Below are 17,366 nucleotides of genomic sequence, written 5' to 3' on the forward strand. Positions count from 1 at the left end.
ACTTCTCTCCCCCACACACGCGAGAAAATCATCGATTAATAAAATAAGAATAATAATGACCTGGTTTAGTTGAAACAAATATGCAGATGATAGGCTTCTAATGAATCCAAAAATATTTGTGTATTGTGGTGAATCCTCCGACAGCCAATCAAAATGGAGACAAACCGCCCTTCAGCCAATTAAAGCGACCTTGATGAGACGCTTCGTTGATTCCGCAGATATTTTCATAATCACAAAAATAGTAGTTAAAAAAACACGGTGTTAAAAAAATTGTCACTGGAGATGCCGGGGATTGAACCCGGGACCTCATACATGCGAAGCATGCGCTCTACCACTGAGCTACATCCCCATACTAAAACGAGTGAGTCTTAGGCCATTTATCCAAAGTCATACCGTATCAGCTCAGGCCGACGCTTGTTATACTGTACGTCAAATGAAAGATTTGAATTTTCTGTTTGTAGTGGGGTGTCTATGTATTATTCAAGGGACAATAAATTAGGGCAAGGCTACTTTTGGAGGAAATCAGGATATCTGAAGTCACTGAGGACTTTTGGAGCAAATCCTTTATTTCTAAAAACTACCTGTGAATTAGTGGTCGAATTCACGTGTGACTTTCATCAGTTCAGATAAACATGGCAATGACTAGTGTCATCGATTAGAGCGGAGGCCACTAGCTGAGGATATGTGGGGGGAAGCCTTACTTTAAGAGGCTCATGTAACTTGCAATTTTACCCAGTGGGGGACAAATAAAGCTTATCTTAACTATAGTATGTGTTTATTTTAGGTGTGGCATGCACTTATTCAAGGGCAGACGCAGTTGAAGCGAGGCATTTATTTGAGTAGAGGCCACGATTTGAGGAAATGCAATATTTCTGGAGTAAATGAGGACTTCAGGAGAGAATACCTCTTTTTGAAATCTGTGTAGTAGTCAATTTAAGGCATGGCGTTTATTTATTCAATTCCAATGACTCAATTTGAGGAAATAAGATATATCAGAGGTCAGTGAGTTCTCCTGGAGCAACCCAAAATGTCTGAAGTTCATGTAGACAAGTGAAGGAGGCGTGTATTTGAGGTGAGGCGTTTATTGACGATTGAACCGGAAACTAGACTGTCTGAGGCTCACGTTGTCTGGTAGCCAACCTCCTCAGACCACATGACACTCCGAGAAAACTGATTTAAATTGACAAACAAATCAGCTTCCCTTGATTCCTCTTCTGACTCACTCTCACTCCTTGCCTTGAGGTTCCGCCCCTGTGGTTTGCCATCTTCACCTTCACCGGGCTGGCTCCCGCCGCTACTTGTACTACAACGCTGCTCTTTTTGTCTGGGGTCCTCTTGAAAATCCTGCATTTCTTCTCCGTCCTCATTGGAATTGCGGCGAGGCCACAATCGCACTCCCAGATGGGACTGCAGGATAGCTGCCGCCCTTCTGGCACGGTCCCGGAGCCCTCCTTCCTTGTAGATGACTCGCCGCAAGGTGTATTCCCCGTTAGTCTCCCTGTTCAACTTCTTGTAGAGGACGATGAGCAATAGGAACAGGCCGACGAAGATGAAAAAGAGCAAGATGATAGTTGAGGTCGAGTCAGCCATACCTGAAGCAAAGATGGAAGGACAATGGGCGCACCTTCAAGATTTCTGAAAATTAGTCGGACGACATACTGAACCACCTTCGTCAAGACAAATCACCCACCAAAAAAGAAAAATAACTTTAATTCAGTATCTGTGTGTGTGTGTCTTGGGAGAAAAAAGAAAACGCTGAATTGAACTCGGAAGTTCACTTTTTATCCTAGCAGCCTAATCGTTACCTTTCGTTATCACTTTTAGCGCACTTCTGCTCCTGAACAGCTCAGTGCAGGAATGTGCAAAATTGTGCAAAACATGAATCCTCCACGGTGTGTGACACACTATATGCGTTTCATAGCGAGCTACCAAATGTTGGACTCTTTAAATGAGGCTAGTTGACATTTCTCAAAAGCTCAAAAGTGCATTTCAGTGCGATTAACTTCATGCGTTATACCAGAGTACAAATGTCAACGACAACAATAGTGGCAAATCCATTCAAAATTGCACTTTTCAAGATATACTTAATTGTCATCTTGAACCTTTTTTCCTCCGGAACCGCCGTATGCGGAAATGTGCAATTTCAGCATCCTCGCTGCATGCCCTTTGTGATTTCATAGGGTATGAAACACAATATGTATCACTTACTGTAATTTCTTTACATTTCTGCAAGCCTGTATATTTTTAAATAATCACTTCTGCGATGGACAACAAATAATGTACTGTCACTGGTAGGCTATCTTTATAAGAGCCACTCAGGCTACTCATGTGGTCCTTAAGGGCAACATGATGTCCGTGGGCACCGTGTTGGAGGCCCCTGCTCTAGACATAATGTACAGTGGCAATTTTACAGGAATTTTCCACGTTTGAAAATGCAAAATTTAAGCTCCTCAGGTTTCAGGGCACAATCGAAACATTTAAATGCATTTTTTGGGCCCCATTTAAAATCGAGTAAATCCAACCATGAGTCTCGTGATTGTTCCGGTGTCGTACAGTATGCACATACAGAGAAAATAGGGCCACATGCACAGGAAGTGGGCAGACAGCTTGCAGTTTTGCTGGTTTCCTGCAGCAATTGTAGGCAAGCGAGCACCATCAGACACCTTGCATTGCATGGAACCTATTTTAATAGTTCAAAAATATCTTTGAATTTTTAATTTTTTTTTTTTATCAGTAGTAATAAGACAACTAACAACCGTGTGGTACCAGTGGCGAAAATACTGTTCTTAGTGAATCGGTTGAAAAACCACAATTTGAAAATTATGAATAAAAACAAAAAAAAAATCATAAATATGGCAAAAAAGTACTTACCCCACGTTGTGAACAAGTGGTTTGCTGTACAAAAGAAATGTAACGAGGCGCAGCGGACTTGACTTGTTTCGAATATGTGAGAATGAGGGGAGGCGGAAAATGCAAGCTGATTTGAAGGAGGGATGAGGCGGAGAAATACGAAATACAGCACATACAATATTTATAGAAAGAGGAAGAGTGTTCAGAAATAGAAGTTAATATCAAAAACTGATCCGGCAGTTTGGAAGATCAAGTGTTGTGATTTTGAATTAGATTCAATCAAATACGTACGATGATTTTAAAAAAGGAAAAATTGTCAGAAAATAAAGTGATATCATCAAGAAAGTGTAATGTCATAAGAATAAGAACATTTCATTAACAAGTCGTAATGTTACAAGAATTAACTCCAACTATTAAAAGAAATGTAATTTCATGGGATTTTTTTTGTCAATTAGGTCATATTATTAACTTGTAATTTTGCAGCAAGTTTTAAAAACAGAATGAAGACTTTTATTTTTACAACTAAGTTGCCATGTTACAAGCTGCAGCTAAATTTTTTTATTCAATTTTTTTGATCACTCTTTCACTCATATTATTTTAATATTATATTGATTTTTCCGCCCTTGTTTTCTTAAAAAATATTTCAAGATGACCTGACCCTTATTCCAAGCCAAAAAGAAGACCAGAAAGCAGTTGCGTGAATACAAACGACACTTTATTCCATTTGCTACAAACACATCCAAAGTGTTGTGATCAGTGCATTAAGTTGGGAATGTACAACAGACTGAGTAACAAATCAATCAAAATCTAAATAAAAGCAAAAAAAAAAAAAATCTTGAACAGCCATACAAGAAAATCCACGTTCATCTGACACCAAGATCTAAAATCACAAAACTCATCAGCTAGTCTTCACAGTCGGATTTTTCTTCTTCCACGAGCCTCAAATCATAGAGTGTCGTATCAGATGAGGTTACGTGCTACATGGTAAAATTGAGGTCTTGGATTTGATTACAGTTCAGCAGCGTTCAACTACCTGATTAAATAGCCCTAGAGGTTGTTCTTCTACGGGAGAGCGAAAGGCGTTCGTTCATACGTCGCCGTCCTCGATGCGAGCCAACTGCCTCTCCAACAACTCGATGCGCTGGCTCTGAGCGAGCACCACGGCACGCAGTGCCTTCATCTCCGACAGCAGCTCGTTCAGAATGTCGTCCTGGAAACAAACGCGACGTCTATTAGTGCTTTCCGAGATAAAATAAACCTCCCGTTTGCCGTGGTTGTGACGAGAGATGCAGAATTCACATACATTAGTACTTGATCCAATATCTTTTTTTTTTTTTGAGAGATGCAGAATTCACATACATTAGTACTTGATACAATATCTTTTTTTTTTTTTTCTTTTCTTTTAAGATGCTTAGCTTAAAAGTTCATACACACACCATGGTGATTATAGTTTTGAAGTTTTCATAATAGTTAGGTTTTAATTTCAGTTTGACTTTAATTTTTTTTCAATTCTGTGAGTTTTAAATACTTTCTAGAGCGTGTTTGTTTTTTTCTTCTTTTTTTCCCCTCTGAAAATGTTTTATTGCAATTTATTTTTTATTAGTTTTAGTATTAGCTTAAATTTTTTTGGTTTTTTTTTTTTTTTTTTTAATTTGTAGTATCTGTCAAGGCCAGGATAAAAAAAAGTCACTAAATGTGTTGCAATGAAGTGAACTACAATTCTTAAACAACTATTTGCCTTCCTTCTTCTGTATCAACATACAGCAATATCAAAATCAATACATTTATGCCCTTTTCGCTGTAGTTAGAATTACTTTTATTTAGTTTTATAAACATAGGATGTAGTTTCAGTTCATTTTCACTTTTTATGCATTGTAGTTTTTCATTTTATTTTATTCACGCACGGTGGTCCAGTGGTTAGCGTGTCGACCTCCGGTGTCCCCCACCTACTGCCCGAAGACAGCTGGGATAGGCTCCAGCACGCCCCGCGACACTTGTGAGGATAAAGCGGATCAGAAAATGGATGTAAGGATAGACTACAGTATAACTATATAGTTAACTATAATATTCTCCATACACACATGAGGAAAAAGAGGAATTGTTGGACTAAAATGGCTACCCAGCATTTTGAGCTCAATCTTTCTTTTATTTTTTGAAACTTAAGTCCAACAAGAAAAGTAGCAAGTTGTGACGCACCTCTCGCTTTGGCCTCTCTGTGTTGCCGCCCGTTTCCCTGGTGGCCGCACGTGGTTGATCGTCCTCGGGCTCCTTGGCGACGGGGGCCGCCGCCGGTACGGAGTCCTGCGAGGCCATCTTGGGCTTGCTTCTGAGCGTGTCGCGGTGCTTGGACGGCGGCGCTGCATAGCCTCCGCTTAGGGACACCAGCAAGGGCGGCGCGTCCCTGCCGGCAATCCATTCGTCGGCCAGTAGCGCGGGCTCTAAGCCGGCCGTGTCCGGGTAAAGGTCCCCTTGGAAGAGATCAGACTGCACAAGCCAGAACAAACAAGCACAAAAGACTTGGTGTCCACCAACGGATACGGCAATTAAAAAAAAAACATTTAATGCACACACTGTCTTGACTAAACTAGTGAGCGCTATGAAGAGGCCTGTCATATTGGTCCTATTATTTTTGCCGTTTTTCCGTAAAACTGGTTCAAATGTTTTTTTTTATCATCTAAAACGCAGTCGCAATAGATAAGTGACTTAATCGTCCCAAAATTCTTGACTGACAACACATAGGGGTCTATTTTCGCAGACAGGCGCATATGCGCTCAGAGTAAGAAATGGTGCATCTTCATTTGCGTGCCGTGGTGTCTACGTTTAGTCTGTCTGGTAATTTGGCAGACCATCCTGCGCCATGCTGGCATTCCGTCAGACAAAGGTAATTTTCTTTTACCGTATTTTCACGACCATAGGACGCACATAAAAGTCTTACATTTTCTCCAAAATGGACGGGGCACCTAATAATGCGGTTCGACTTGTGTATGCACCAAATTCCAAAATCTGTGTATGCTGTTGTGTGACTTCGATGACGGGCCCACTCAACAGACTGATGTTGTGCTAAAATGTTGCTTATATAGAACAAAGACGGACATAAATTAAGACAGCATGAGGACATTAAAGTGGGAAGGATGGGATTGAAATATAATGTTACTTCAATAAAGTACAACCGAACTCCACTGCCTTTCTAAAAACATACGCTCGAGTGTATGCATGCTACCGTATTGTTTAAGGTAGTATACGTTTTACCATGCCTGCGTCCAATAATACAATGCCTCTTGTGTATGCGTTAAATACAAAAATAGCACCCGTAACCATAACTCACAATGTGCCTTTTAATTCAGTGCGTATGATGGTGAAAATACGGTACATCCCCCTCAGCGCACCTGACAATTTGGTGACAGAAAGAAGACTAGACCTTAGACCACCTAAAAGCAGGTCTAAGTTGTGGCCCAGGTGGTGTAATACGATATTTGGTAGATTTGATCGAAGTGCAGGCACAGATTGTGCGCTGACAGAGTGGAGCCACTTTCATTGGGCAGGAAGTAAGTTGGCTGTGTTCTCTCCCACAAAAGCACAAACGCCACTTTCTAACTGCGCCTGTCTACAAAAAACAAAACAAAAGAAAGAAAACTCCACCCATGTGCACAGTTTGACAGCACTCTGAGCTCGACTTGTGCTGAGCACGAAAATAAGGCCAAAGTACATCTTTACTCATTTTTGCCAGCAGCATTTAGTGACCGGCGGACGATTATGTTTTACCTTTCTTGGTACGGTCATTGAAATGGGCTCCACTTTCCTTTCATGCAATTTGTAGAACCTATGACCAAAGAGAAATCACTTTTTTGGGCTTTGTCATCATCCTGATGACCAAGTTCGGGCGTGCAGAATTCCTACCTGGCAATTTCACATTTGTTGACGTCCACCCCTCGTTTACTGAGGAAGCCCGCCCCTCTCTGGGGCTCCTTGTTGCTGTATAGACTCAGGAAGTGGACATAGGGAGATTCGTCTGTCACCTCAAAGTAGCGAATGGTGCAGTCTCCCTAAAAGTGAGATGACAAGCACGTTAACGGCGGACTGGCCGAATGCTAACACGCGACCGTACGTCCTCACCTTGCCCAACAGGTACACCATGTTGGTGTCTGGGTCATAAAAGGGGATAAGAACGCCATTGCTTGTATCCATTTCCTGCACTGCCATTGGCTCTGAGAGATCTTTCTGGAACACGAAGAATTGGGGCTTGAAATTTCAAGGGCATGCATTCAGTAATAAGAAAACTGTTGGGCTAAGATGGAGGTCAAGTGTTTTGTGAAATATAATCTACGGTACACGGTATAAATAATAATTGGTCTCGTTTTTCACAGATAGGAAGAATCTATCCTTTTCAGTGGTGCCTATTGGTTATTTGAAAGAATGCTCTGTCAGTTGATGCTAATTTCCTGTTAGCATGTGAGTAGGATTTTACATTGACTGTAGCATTAGCACTGATGATCTTTCTAAAATGAGGCATTTGTTGTGTTTCAATGTAGAATTTGGGGCTTTTTTTGTGTTCTGTGTTTAGTTTTACACTCAAGTCCAACTGTGGTGTCATTAAAAGGCTTACAGCATGCTCAGGTACTCCAGAATCACATACACATGACACGCTTGCTGTGCAAGCAACACAGTGCATTCGGTGTGCTTTCACAACGTGGGGACTTGCAAACACACCTCACCCTTCAGCACATTTCCTTTGATTATAATATCTGTATGACCATGAGAAGCCAAAATGGAAATCACAATTACATTTCAATTAATTGTCTGGCACTAATATACACTGTAGAGTATATACTTTGACAGGTATGAGAACAATGGCTGCTTCGCTTAAAATTTCTGGCAAGGAAGTGACAAATTAAAAAAAAAAAAATTATAAAAAGTCGCGACTTAACTTGAAAGTCTTATACACACTTGGGAGGGAAATCTGTGATTTTGTTGTATTTCTTCTTTGCATGTGACTGTTTGAAGAAAACTAGGCTTGTGCTTGTACCGTATCCCATAGCGCCACTTGTCTGTCACTCATCCGGCTGAAGCCTGTGGTCAAGATCTTGCCGTCGGAGAGGAACACGGCTCGCATGGGTCTGGTGCCGTCATGGACTTTTTCTCTCACCTGGAAGTAAACACGGCCGTCAGTTTCATGTCAGAATTGAAGGCTCTCAGATGAGCATTGTGGGCTACCTTGAGGACAACGCCCCTCCGCGGGTCAATGATGCGCAGCGCCTTGTCCTTGCACACGGTACAGATGGCATTTCCGTTCTTGTTCCAGCTAACACTGTAGATCAGGTCCGGGTGGGCGTCGGCCAGTTGGTACAGCAGTTCCCCCGTGCCGACGTTCCACACCACAATGACATTGTCGCAGCCTCGGGGAGAAGCACACGTGGCTTTGTGAACTCAAAGCCTGGTTTCGGCCATGATAGCAAATGTCCTCAACAGCGGCCTTTATTTACTCAGCTAGAGAGATAACCGGCTGTTTGTTAGAGGTAAGGACTTCAGTAACTCATTTTTGCATGGTCTCACGGTATCTGCAAACCTACTCAGAAATTAATTAAACTAAATTTAAACGACGTGTCTATTAGGGCTACCAAGCCATGTATGAACTCATAGCCTGTCGGGGGCCTTTTTGCACGGTCTCACGTTGCCTGTTATGAGAATCTTCACAGGGTGTTTTTGTTACCTGCAGTTAAGAGGATGTTGAAAGCAGTCGGGTGCCAGGCCAAGATGCCCACCCTTTTACTGTGCCCCTCCAAAGTGACCACAGCTTCGGTCATTGGTGCCGTCAAGCCCCCGTCGGGGATCTGCCAAACCTGCACAGACCAGAAGCGACAACCGCGTGGCAGCGCAGCAGCTAAAGACAAATTACAAGAAGAACGTGGATGAGGAAGACGGACCTTTACGGTGCAGTCCTCCGAAGCGCTCGCTATGATATTGTCGTCATGAGGAGACCACTGAATATCTAATACTGGCGCGACGTGGCCACAAACCGTCGGGCATGACTGGTCGATCCTGCCGCTCTGTTTTCAGGGACAGTGCTGTCAAAGAACGCCGTAAAACACGCAAATGTGGAGGAGACGTGCGGAAACCTTGCCGATGGGGACCACAAGGAAAGCCCCGCCGCCTCCCGCTTCGATGATGACGGCCATGAACTTGGGGTTGACGGCGCTCAGCGGGCCGTCCCACGTCACCCGCGACACTCGCACGTCGTCCAGGCAGTGCTCGGCTTTCCACGCCTGCGCGAAGACGTGGCGGAACTTGCTCTGCCGCACCACACCTCGCCGGAAAGACATTTTGCCTGTCCAGAATAGAAGCTTCCTGGTCTCAAGGTTTGCTTTATATAGTGACCGATGATGTTTATTTACTTGGCTGCAAAGAAGAGCCAAAATCAGGAATTTATCAGCGCACAACTTGTGTCAAACTTATTTTTATCACGGGCCACGTTAGTTTCTCTAAGAGGGCCGTTAGGACTGCGAAACCATACAGATGTTTAACTGTCATTATACACAACAAATGGATATGTTTTCAAATCAGAAGTAAAAAATGCACAGTAGTTGTTCAAGTTATGGTGAACGGGTTTGGTAAAAAAAAAAAAAAAAAATTTAAAAAAATGCTGCAAATATCAGCAGATTTTTATTTATTAAATATGAAAGATCTAAATTTAGGGAGATTTTAGCCAGAATCATAGAAGTCGAAGCAAAAGATTTGCTTTCTCGGGCCACATAAAATGATCTTGCGGGCCTGATCTGGCCCCCACGCCTGAACTTGGTACCTGTGCTCTTGGGAGAATTTTAGCAGGATCTGACAGTATTTATTGTGAAATCATTTTTATTTCCGCATATAGTGACGACTGACCAGCTGTGTTTACTTCACTGCAAAGATGACCAGATGTATATTAGAGGTTAGGAGTCAAGAAATATAAACAGCCTCCAAGAGACGATTTCATCTCGTCTCACTGTATGCGACATATACTACATTGGGTGCTGCAAATCCTGGTAATTACAGCCTTCATATTTACGTTTATTTTTTCATTGTTTTAAATGTCCACTTGTCGTGTAACGTGCAATGGAAGTGGGTGTGTGGGAGTTGTTTGTCTGGTCACTGAACCCCCGTTGAAATAATAACAGTCATGCTCACTGGTAGGACGGACAAAAGGTCCACAGAGGTACTGCTCTCTTCCTATTTAAACAGGGCCCACAGTATGTACTGGGCCTGTGCAACAGCGCTTTTGTTTCTCCTTTTCTGGTGCAAGGAATAACGGGGTTCCCCATTCCAATTGTCTGCTGGGCGAAAACAAGTGCGCATGCGTGTAATAAAAAGCAGTCATAAAAACCGAATAATGTTGTATTTCATTGCCTACCTGGCTTCTTTTCGGCGACTTAGCGTGAAACTGCGAAACAAGAAAGAGCAGGCCAATAATCCAACCGTAACTTAATCCACTGCCGAGTCCCGAAGTGGCGTTCACGACCTACAAAACACGAAACACTGGCATGCATTTTCGCAAAAATCTTGCCAGTTCTTGGGAGCGGCAATTACGCATGTTCGCTGACATGATAGAGAACGTCGCCGTTGTGCTGTGAGTGGAAAACGGCGCAGCTGGAGACAGAGGAGTAGGATTACGATGATGATTGATGATGACTGATGATATGATGATGATGATGATGATGATCCGGAATGCGCATCGAACAAGAGGCAGGCACGAGCTATAGTGGGGAGGCCAAACTAGCTTTAGTCAGGTGACTCGTTCGAGCCAATCATATTTGTGCCTCAGACGGCAAGCTCTTCAACACGATCATAATTGCACGTTTAATGTACGATATTAAATCTAATTAAAATAACAATTAAGACATATGTACATATGAGGAGCTCTTGTAACATTTGGTGCTAGTGCAAATGTGTTTTGTAGCCTCTATGGTACATACTGAGCCATTTTACGGGTTTGAAACCTTGCTATCTTGTTTTATTTAAACTACATGTCCCACAAAGCACCTCAAAGTATATTTTGCGCTACGAAGAAGTGAAGCCACTGGAGGTCGGTGATTATGCGTTATATACAATACAATTTGATGTAGCGTATTTCACAACAGCTGCAAATGTAACAAAGCACTTTACATCTAACATGAAATCACAATAGTACAACAACAAAATAAAGTGAAAACAGTAAATTAAAACACTAAATTAAAGATAATATGCAAATGTATGATAACTAAACCTAAAATACACAATTATTCCTTCATACGAGCTCCAGTTTGGAGGCGAGCAGCATTTTGGACTAACTGGAGACGCTTGAGGGAGGACTGCCTGACTCCAAAATAAGTGCATTACAGTACAGTAATCCATCCGAGGTGTAACGAAGGAATGGATTACTGTGTCTTAGTGCTGCTGAGTAAGGAAGGCATTTACTTTAGCCAGCTACTCAAGATGAAAGAAGCTGGATTTAATGACAGCATTGATTTGCCGGTCCGATTTTAAAATTTTATTTATTTCGGTGATTACCCATAGTTACATCATTGAATAATTCGAAATACAAATATATTACTTATTTGTATATGCATCTATAATATTTGTATCAGTGATACTAGCAATCTAAGATTGTATATGTAATGCAAACAAAATTAGAATTTAAAAAAATCAACGACACAGGGTTGTCAGCGCAGGATGGAGTTAACGTCAATGACGTAAATTGCCCCAATTATATAAACATGGTACAAGAGCGCTGCTGCACTCTGTATGCTGATATGTACTTTAAAATCTTTGTCACCAACAGGTGGCTCCGTGGCGCAATGGACAGCGCATTGGACTTCTAGATATGGAATGTAGTAATTCAAAGGTTGTGGGTTCGAGTCCCACCGGAGTCGCTCTTTTAGCCATAGTTGGTTATACGTCAGCATTTGTTTCACTGATCTGTTGAGGGTATGTATCGATTTTCTTCTCTGGCCGAAGCAGAAAAAACATTGGTCAAAAAAGTCCACGTCGATACTTTACATGCGACTGTGCGCATGCTCTGCGGAGTTGTTTCTACACGGAGCGCAATTATAGTGGCACCGGGTGGACCCACCTAGCACTATAGGCTAGTTAGAAGTAGCTAGCTAGTGTTGTACGCATCTGTGCAACTGACACTCTTCACGCGCTTAGTAAGAAATGTTTCATCCACTCGACGGTGGCATTTTAATCTATAACCACGCCAGTTGCCTCTTTCCGCGTTTTGTCCCCCATTGTCGACGCTAGCTTGCTGGTCAGTTAGCCTCCGTGAGCTAAGAAGCCATCTTTCCTTGCTACTGGTCTAGGTGTCAACATTAGCAGTGACTTCATTGGATACTCGCTTGCCTGAGCTGTCAACTAAGGGACAAGTCAAGGTAAACATGTCGTTTCTTTTGTGTTTTTGTTGCACAGCAGAACATGGACGGAACAATAAATTGTTTTATTTGCACTGCAACTCGTTGAACTTTGACCTGTCAGGCCACACAAACGTGAGAGTAGAAACAGTGCCCTAACTCATTAAACCGGAGCGTCTGAAACTTTTTATTTCCCCCCTCCCCTGCCCTCCTGGTGTCTGTGTCTTTTAGGTTCTGTGCATCGGTGTCTGGGTTCTGGGGATTGTGATGTCCGAGCCCAAGACAGCCACTCCAATCCCAGCTGGAGACGCATACAAGGGATGGGTGTTCAAGTGGACTAATTACATCAAGGGTTATCAGAGGCGCTGGTTCGTCTTGAGTAATGGCTTGTTGTCCTACTACAGGTATGACATTGCTAAATAACAAAGCAGAAGCCAGCAGTTGAATTTGTATTTGAATGAGAAGTGCAACAATGAATCACCTAGCCTTGATGTAATTGATCAGCAAATTAACAACTGTTTTGATAAGCGATGAATCATTCACATTGTCAAAATCCTCTGAAAGTCAGGCTTCCAGCAGTACATATTCTCCAATGCCTGTAGTTAAGTAATGCATACCATTTTTCTTTGAGTTTTTTTTCTAACTCTGACAATTGCAAACATCTGCTTTTGCTTCAGAAAACAATGATCAACACTTTCGCAAATTTTGTCATGCGTGCTCCTGACCAAACCAGTAACTGACTCGTAGTCACTTTGTGTGTGCATGTGTGTGTAATAATGTCCTATTTTTTAATAAATCTATTGGTTGCAGCCCTATCTTTTGTTGATTTGTTGTAGAATGATTTCATGTGCTCAATTTATTTTATTTTAATTGTGATTTATATGTGTACTATATTATATTTGTAACTTAAATGACTACATTTTGAACATATATCCTATATTGCTAATACATTAATGTTAAACCTTAAAAAAATGTATGAACATTTTTTGTGATATTTTTCCATATTTATAGTTTGTCATCCTATTATTTTTGTAATGTCTGATGTTGATTATTTTTTTAAATCCCTGTTGACTTTCATAACACAGGTGGCACATATATTTTTTTTCTTAATTGTAGGAGTATTATTTGTCATAATCCACCTATCCATTATGTGAACTGCTTTATTCTCACGAGGGATTCGCGCGTGCTGGAGCCTATCCCAGCTGACTTTGGGCATAAGGTGCAACTTGAACTAGTTGTATTTTATTAAATTCATAAATTCTTTTCATGACTTTGAAGGCCACATAATTATTTACAATTTTAATATTATATTTATTATGTGCCTTTTTCAAAACACATTATGATCTTTTTTTAGTATTTTTTTTTTTCCCTCTGGAATTTTCAGGACCCAGGCGGAAATGGGCCACACGTGCCGTGGCACTATTAACCTGGCGACGGCGACCATCACCGTGGACGACGCGTGCAACTTTGTCATCTCTAACGGCGGCGCGCAGACGTATCACCTGAAGGCCAGTTGTGAGGTCGAGCGACAGCGCTGGATCACCGCGTTGGAGCTGGCCAAGGCCAAAGCGGCACGCCTTCAGACTGAGTCGGGTAAAGCAAACAAAGCAGCAAAAACACTTGAGATAATGCAAAAGCTTCTCAGTTGCCAACGGTCAGGGACAAGGAAATGGAATCGATAGTTTTCTTGCTCTCATTGTGAACAGATGACTCGGGTGATGACTTCTCTCAGTTGCCCCCGACTGCACCTTCCGGACAAGGCGGCGGTGGCGGCTCGCAGAATTCCGAAGTCCAGTCGGCGCTGCGGACACTGGGCAGCAAGGTGGAGGATCTGAGCACGTGCAACGATCTCATCTCCAAACACGGCTCGGCTCTCCAGAGGTCAGTCCATCTTCATCGATACAATCCATAGATCCTTTCTTTCTTCATCTTCAGTTGGCAGTTCAACATGAAAAAAAAAATTGAAAGCGACTGTTTATTTTTTTTAAATACGACATAAAAAGGACAGATTTGTCAACATTTGATTCAAGCTTGCCACTCCCATTTCAAATTGAACATGAAAAAAAAATGTCATTAACCCAATTTAGGAAAATCAGCGAGCGTAATGCTAACATACGAAGCAAGACGCCAGTTATCACATGCTAACAAAACTAACATTTACCATATGTTGAGATAACCCACCCCCCACCCCCATTTTTTTGTCAAATTGCTAAACAAGTGATTGGTCATTTAAGGCTTTAAAACAAAATGTTGACTGCCAATGAAAACAGTGGCAAGGTATGATACACGACTCCTCAACTGTGGCACAGGTCTTTGTCGGAGCTGGACAATTTGCGTCTGACGGGAGAGGCGGGAGATAAAATTCGGCAGGTGACAGAGAGGGCGACGCTGTTCCGCATCACCTCCAACGCTATGATCAATGTCAGTTCACACTTGATTTTCTTTTGCTGCTCCATTGCAAAAACAAAAAACGTATTATTCTCCACTCGCCGCCTTCACGTTAAGTTCAATCAAACATGAAAAAATGACAGCTTTATTTTTGTAATGAAATTTTGCAAGACAGTTGCAATCGTGACGTATTAGATTCACAATGTTGCTCCTACTATATGGTGTTTTTCTTGTCATTTTTAGTTATGTAAAAGTCTTAGGAGTGCATTCTTGTGTTACGAAGACTTTACATTTATGTGACCTATTAAAAAAATTCTCTGTGACTTACTTTAGTAATATTTTAACTTTTTTTCTTGTAATTACAACACAATTCTGCTAATAGTCTGACGATATTGTTCAAACATTTTCAACACCTTTTCCCATAGCATGACTTTTTATTGTGTAAAATCAAGACTTAATATTTGAAACTGACAAGTTCCTTTGGCATCATGGCACTTTTGTTCCGGTGGAACCTTGAAGGCATGCCGAGACTTCCTGGCACTGGCGCAGGCGCATAGCAAGCGTTGGCAGAAGGCGCTGCAGGCGGAGCGGGAGCAGCGGGTGCGACTGGAGGAGACTCTGGAGCAGCTGGCGAAGCAACACAACCACCTGGAGCGAGCTTTCCGCGGTGCCGCCGCGCAGGCCAACGCCACCGCTGACAATAAGAGTAAATAGGCGTGCCGGCCGGTGGCTTCCAGAATCACCACTAAATTCCCATCATATAATTTTTTTATCTTTATTAATTTTATTTATTAATTTTTTAAAAGGAAATTATGATTTTACTCACGTAGTTTGTAGTACATTTTTCTTGCCGTTTCCACTTTATTTTGGTAAGAGTAGTGTACTTTGTCTTAGTAAACAAAAAAATAGCACTTCATTTTCATGATACCATTCATTCCTGAAATTTGAATTTTAATTTTTGCAGCGCTGCACCAAATTCCACTTGTATCTTTCTATTACGATTTCCTGGATAGGCGCCGTCGCAGCAGCGAAAGGCGAGGCCAGCGATGAGGATGACGACAACGAGTTCTTTGACGCCGTGGAAGAAGCCCCAGAGTTCATCACTGTTCCCGCGGACCCTCGCTTTCACAAGTCAGTACATCCCTGTGTGTGGGTGTGGGTAGTTGCTGTTAATATTAACATGAAAATGTTCATCTTTTGTTCCAGAAGGTCGAGCAGTAATGCCAGCGGTTTCAATAGTGAAATGTGTTCGGATGATCAGTCAGTAAGTGACTTTTTTCAATTGCGGCGCTTCAACTAACGGAGTCTGACCAGAGTTGCATAGTTTGATCGTTATTCTCATAACATGACATATTTTTACTCAGACTTAATTCTGTGTCGTGTAGATATTTTATCATTTGAAATTGCAACTTTATTAGGTTCTTGTCGTCATTATTCCTTTTATAAAATTTCCTGGCATAAAATGAGGACATCATACTCATTAGTTTCATCTCATTAAATGGTGGCATTATTCTCAGAGTTTTTCTTATTATTCTGACCTTGTGAAATATTACAAGTTTTATCTTCGTAAAATGACACATTTTTACTCATAATTGACTTTTTTGTCATAGAATAACTTTTTTTACCTTGCAAAAATACAACTTTGTCCTCTTAACTGCAATTGTTAATGTTAGCAGGTTTTTATTGATGCGTACTACATTACATTCTTCTCGTGTAAAATTACACATTTATTCATATCACATTACAAGTTTCCCCTTTCTCTTTTTCAAATTATTACAACTTTTTATTGTAAAATTATTTTATTTCGGTTACTATGACTAGGTTTTAACTTGTGTTGTCTTTTTTTTTCTCTCTTGAAGAAGTCATCGAGTGGCTTCTTTATTCTTGACCTTTTGATGACGACACTTAGTCTCCAACTATAAAGAGTGTTATTTTTATGAAGTGACCATTTGATTCCTGCTCAAATGTTTTCTGCCTTTTCAGCTGAACGAGGAGCCCCTTGCCATGAACCAGGAGTCACCCTCGCAGGAGTTGTTGCCACTGAAGAAGCGGCGCACGCGCATCCCGGACAAGCCCAACTACTCACTCAACTTGTGGAGCATCATGAAAAACTGCATCGGCAAAGAGCTCTCCAAGATTCCCATGCCTGTGAGTGGCCAGGATCTCAATCTGCTGTATATTTTTATACACATGTATGTGACTGGAAATATCCCCCTCCTCATTTTCATGATCCGCCTTTTGATCCTATAGGTGAACTTCAATGAGCCCATTTCCATGCTGCAGCGTCTGTCCGAGGACCTGGAGTACCATGAGCTGCTGGACAAGGCGACCAAGTGCCACAGCTCGCTGGAGCAGATGTGCTACGTGGCTGCCTTCTCTGTGTCGTCCTACTCCACCACCGTCCACCGCACGAGCAAGCCCTTCAACCCGCTGCTGGGCGAGACGTACGAGCTGGACCGCCGGCGGGAGAGCGGCTACCGCTCCATATGTGAGCAGGTGAGTCTGCCGAGGCGACTGTTCAAGTTACTCTAATGAGCGGATTGGTAACAAGAAAATGCTTATAAAATCTCTCATATTTATTAGATTTGAGAATTTTATATTTTGGTCGACATTTTAGCAAGCATCATGGAAGTTCACGTGTTTGATTTGCTTTTGCGGGCCACATAAAATGATGTAGCCGGCCAGATCTGCCCCGCGGGGCCTTCAGTTTGACACCTGTGCTTAAGAGTTTTCACCGGCACTGATACGCTCGGCGCTTGTGGCTCCCTC

The 17,366-nt window shown here is 42.0% G+C and overlaps 2 protein-coding genes and 2 non-coding genes across 7 annotated transcripts in view; 2 read left to right on the forward strand and 2 right to left on the reverse strand.

The window, feature by feature from the left end:
* Nucleotides 1-277: 277 nt before the first annotated feature.
* trnaa-cgc (transfer RNA alanine (anticodon CGC)) lies at nucleotides 278-349 on the reverse strand. Its single transcript has one exon. It is a non-coding gene; the product is annotated as a tRNA-Ala (tRNA).
* A 3,194-nt stretch (nucleotides 350-3,543) lies between these two features.
* On the reverse strand, nucleotides 3,544-10,609 carry coro1b (coronin, actin binding protein, 1B). Of its 3 annotated transcripts, none has more exons than XM_019877534.1 (12): nucleotides 10,425-10,609; nucleotides 10,235-10,342; nucleotides 8,964-9,172; nucleotides 8,772-8,894; nucleotides 8,558-8,687; nucleotides 8,062-8,243; nucleotides 7,874-7,993; nucleotides 6,964-7,068; nucleotides 6,748-6,893; nucleotides 6,613-6,670; nucleotides 5,047-5,334; nucleotides 3,544-4,060 (listed from the first exon to the last, which is right to left on the reverse strand). In XM_019877534.1, the coding sequence occupies exons 3-12, from the start codon at nucleotides 9,165-9,167 to the stop codon at nucleotides 3,938-3,940; spliced, it is 1,479 nt and encodes a 492-aa protein (XP_019733093.1). In that variant the 5' UTR covers nucleotides 9,168-9,172; nucleotides 10,235-10,342; nucleotides 10,425-10,609; the 3' UTR covers nucleotides 3,544-3,937. The 3 variants fall into 3 exon arrangements, with proteins under 3 accessions (XP_019733093.1, XP_019733094.1, XP_019733092.1); XM_019877535.1 differs by having other exon boundaries at nucleotides 10,411-10,609; XM_019877533.1 differs by having other exon boundaries at nucleotides 10,235-10,609.
* A 1,034-nt stretch (nucleotides 10,610-11,643) lies between these two features.
* Nucleotides 11,644-11,732, forward strand: trnar-ucu (transfer RNA arginine (anticodon UCU)). Its single transcript is given in 2 exon segments — nucleotides 11,644-11,680; nucleotides 11,697-11,732. It is a non-coding gene; the product is annotated as a tRNA-Arg (tRNA).
* A 146-nt stretch (nucleotides 11,733-11,878) lies between these two features.
* The window catches only part of LOC109520364 (oxysterol-binding protein 1-like), an 8,346-nt gene continuing 2,858 nt past the window's right edge, over nucleotides 11,879-17,366 (forward strand). For both annotated transcript variants that reach the window (XM_019877528.1, XM_019877529.1), the window contains exons 1-10: nucleotides 11,879-12,230; nucleotides 12,441-12,613; nucleotides 13,594-13,802; nucleotides 13,916-14,090; nucleotides 14,519-14,630; nucleotides 15,117-15,303; nucleotides 15,611-15,728; nucleotides 15,804-15,861; nucleotides 16,581-16,745; nucleotides 16,848-17,100. In XM_019877528.1, coding sequence (XP_019733087.1) covers nucleotides 12,477-12,613; nucleotides 13,594-13,802; nucleotides 13,916-14,090; nucleotides 14,519-14,630; nucleotides 15,117-15,303; nucleotides 15,611-15,728; nucleotides 15,804-15,861; nucleotides 16,581-16,745; nucleotides 16,848-17,100 — 1,414 coding nt within the window. In that variant the 5' untranslated portion in view covers nucleotides 11,879-12,230; nucleotides 12,441-12,476. The remainder of the gene's footprint in view (nucleotides 12,231-12,440; nucleotides 12,614-13,593; nucleotides 13,803-13,915; nucleotides 14,091-14,518; nucleotides 14,631-15,116; nucleotides 15,304-15,610; nucleotides 15,729-15,803; nucleotides 15,862-16,580; nucleotides 16,746-16,847; nucleotides 17,101-17,366) is intronic.

This window comes from Hippocampus comes, unplaced genomic scaffold (assembly GCF_001891065.2).
Source record: "Hippocampus comes isolate QL1 unplaced genomic scaffold, H_comes_QL1_v1.1 scaffold143, whole genome shotgun sequence".
NCBI lineage: Eukaryota > Metazoa > Chordata > Actinopteri > Syngnathiformes > Syngnathidae > Hippocampus > Hippocampus comes.

Bases quoted from the DNA above. Each gene is read 5' to 3' on its own strand.
- coro1b (XM_019877534.1), bottom strand. From the start codon at position 9,167: ATGTCTTTCCGGCGAGGTGTGGTGCGGCAGAGCAAGTTCCGCCACGTC. The intron at 8,895-8,963 runs GTTTCCGCACGT...CCCTGAAAACAG, and splicing joins TTGTGGTCCCCATCGGCAAG to AGCGGCAGGATCGACCAGTC. The intron at 5,335-6,612 runs GTAAAACATAAT...TGGCTTGTGCAG, and splicing joins CAATGACCGTACCAAGAAAG to TCTGATCTCTTCCAAGGGGA.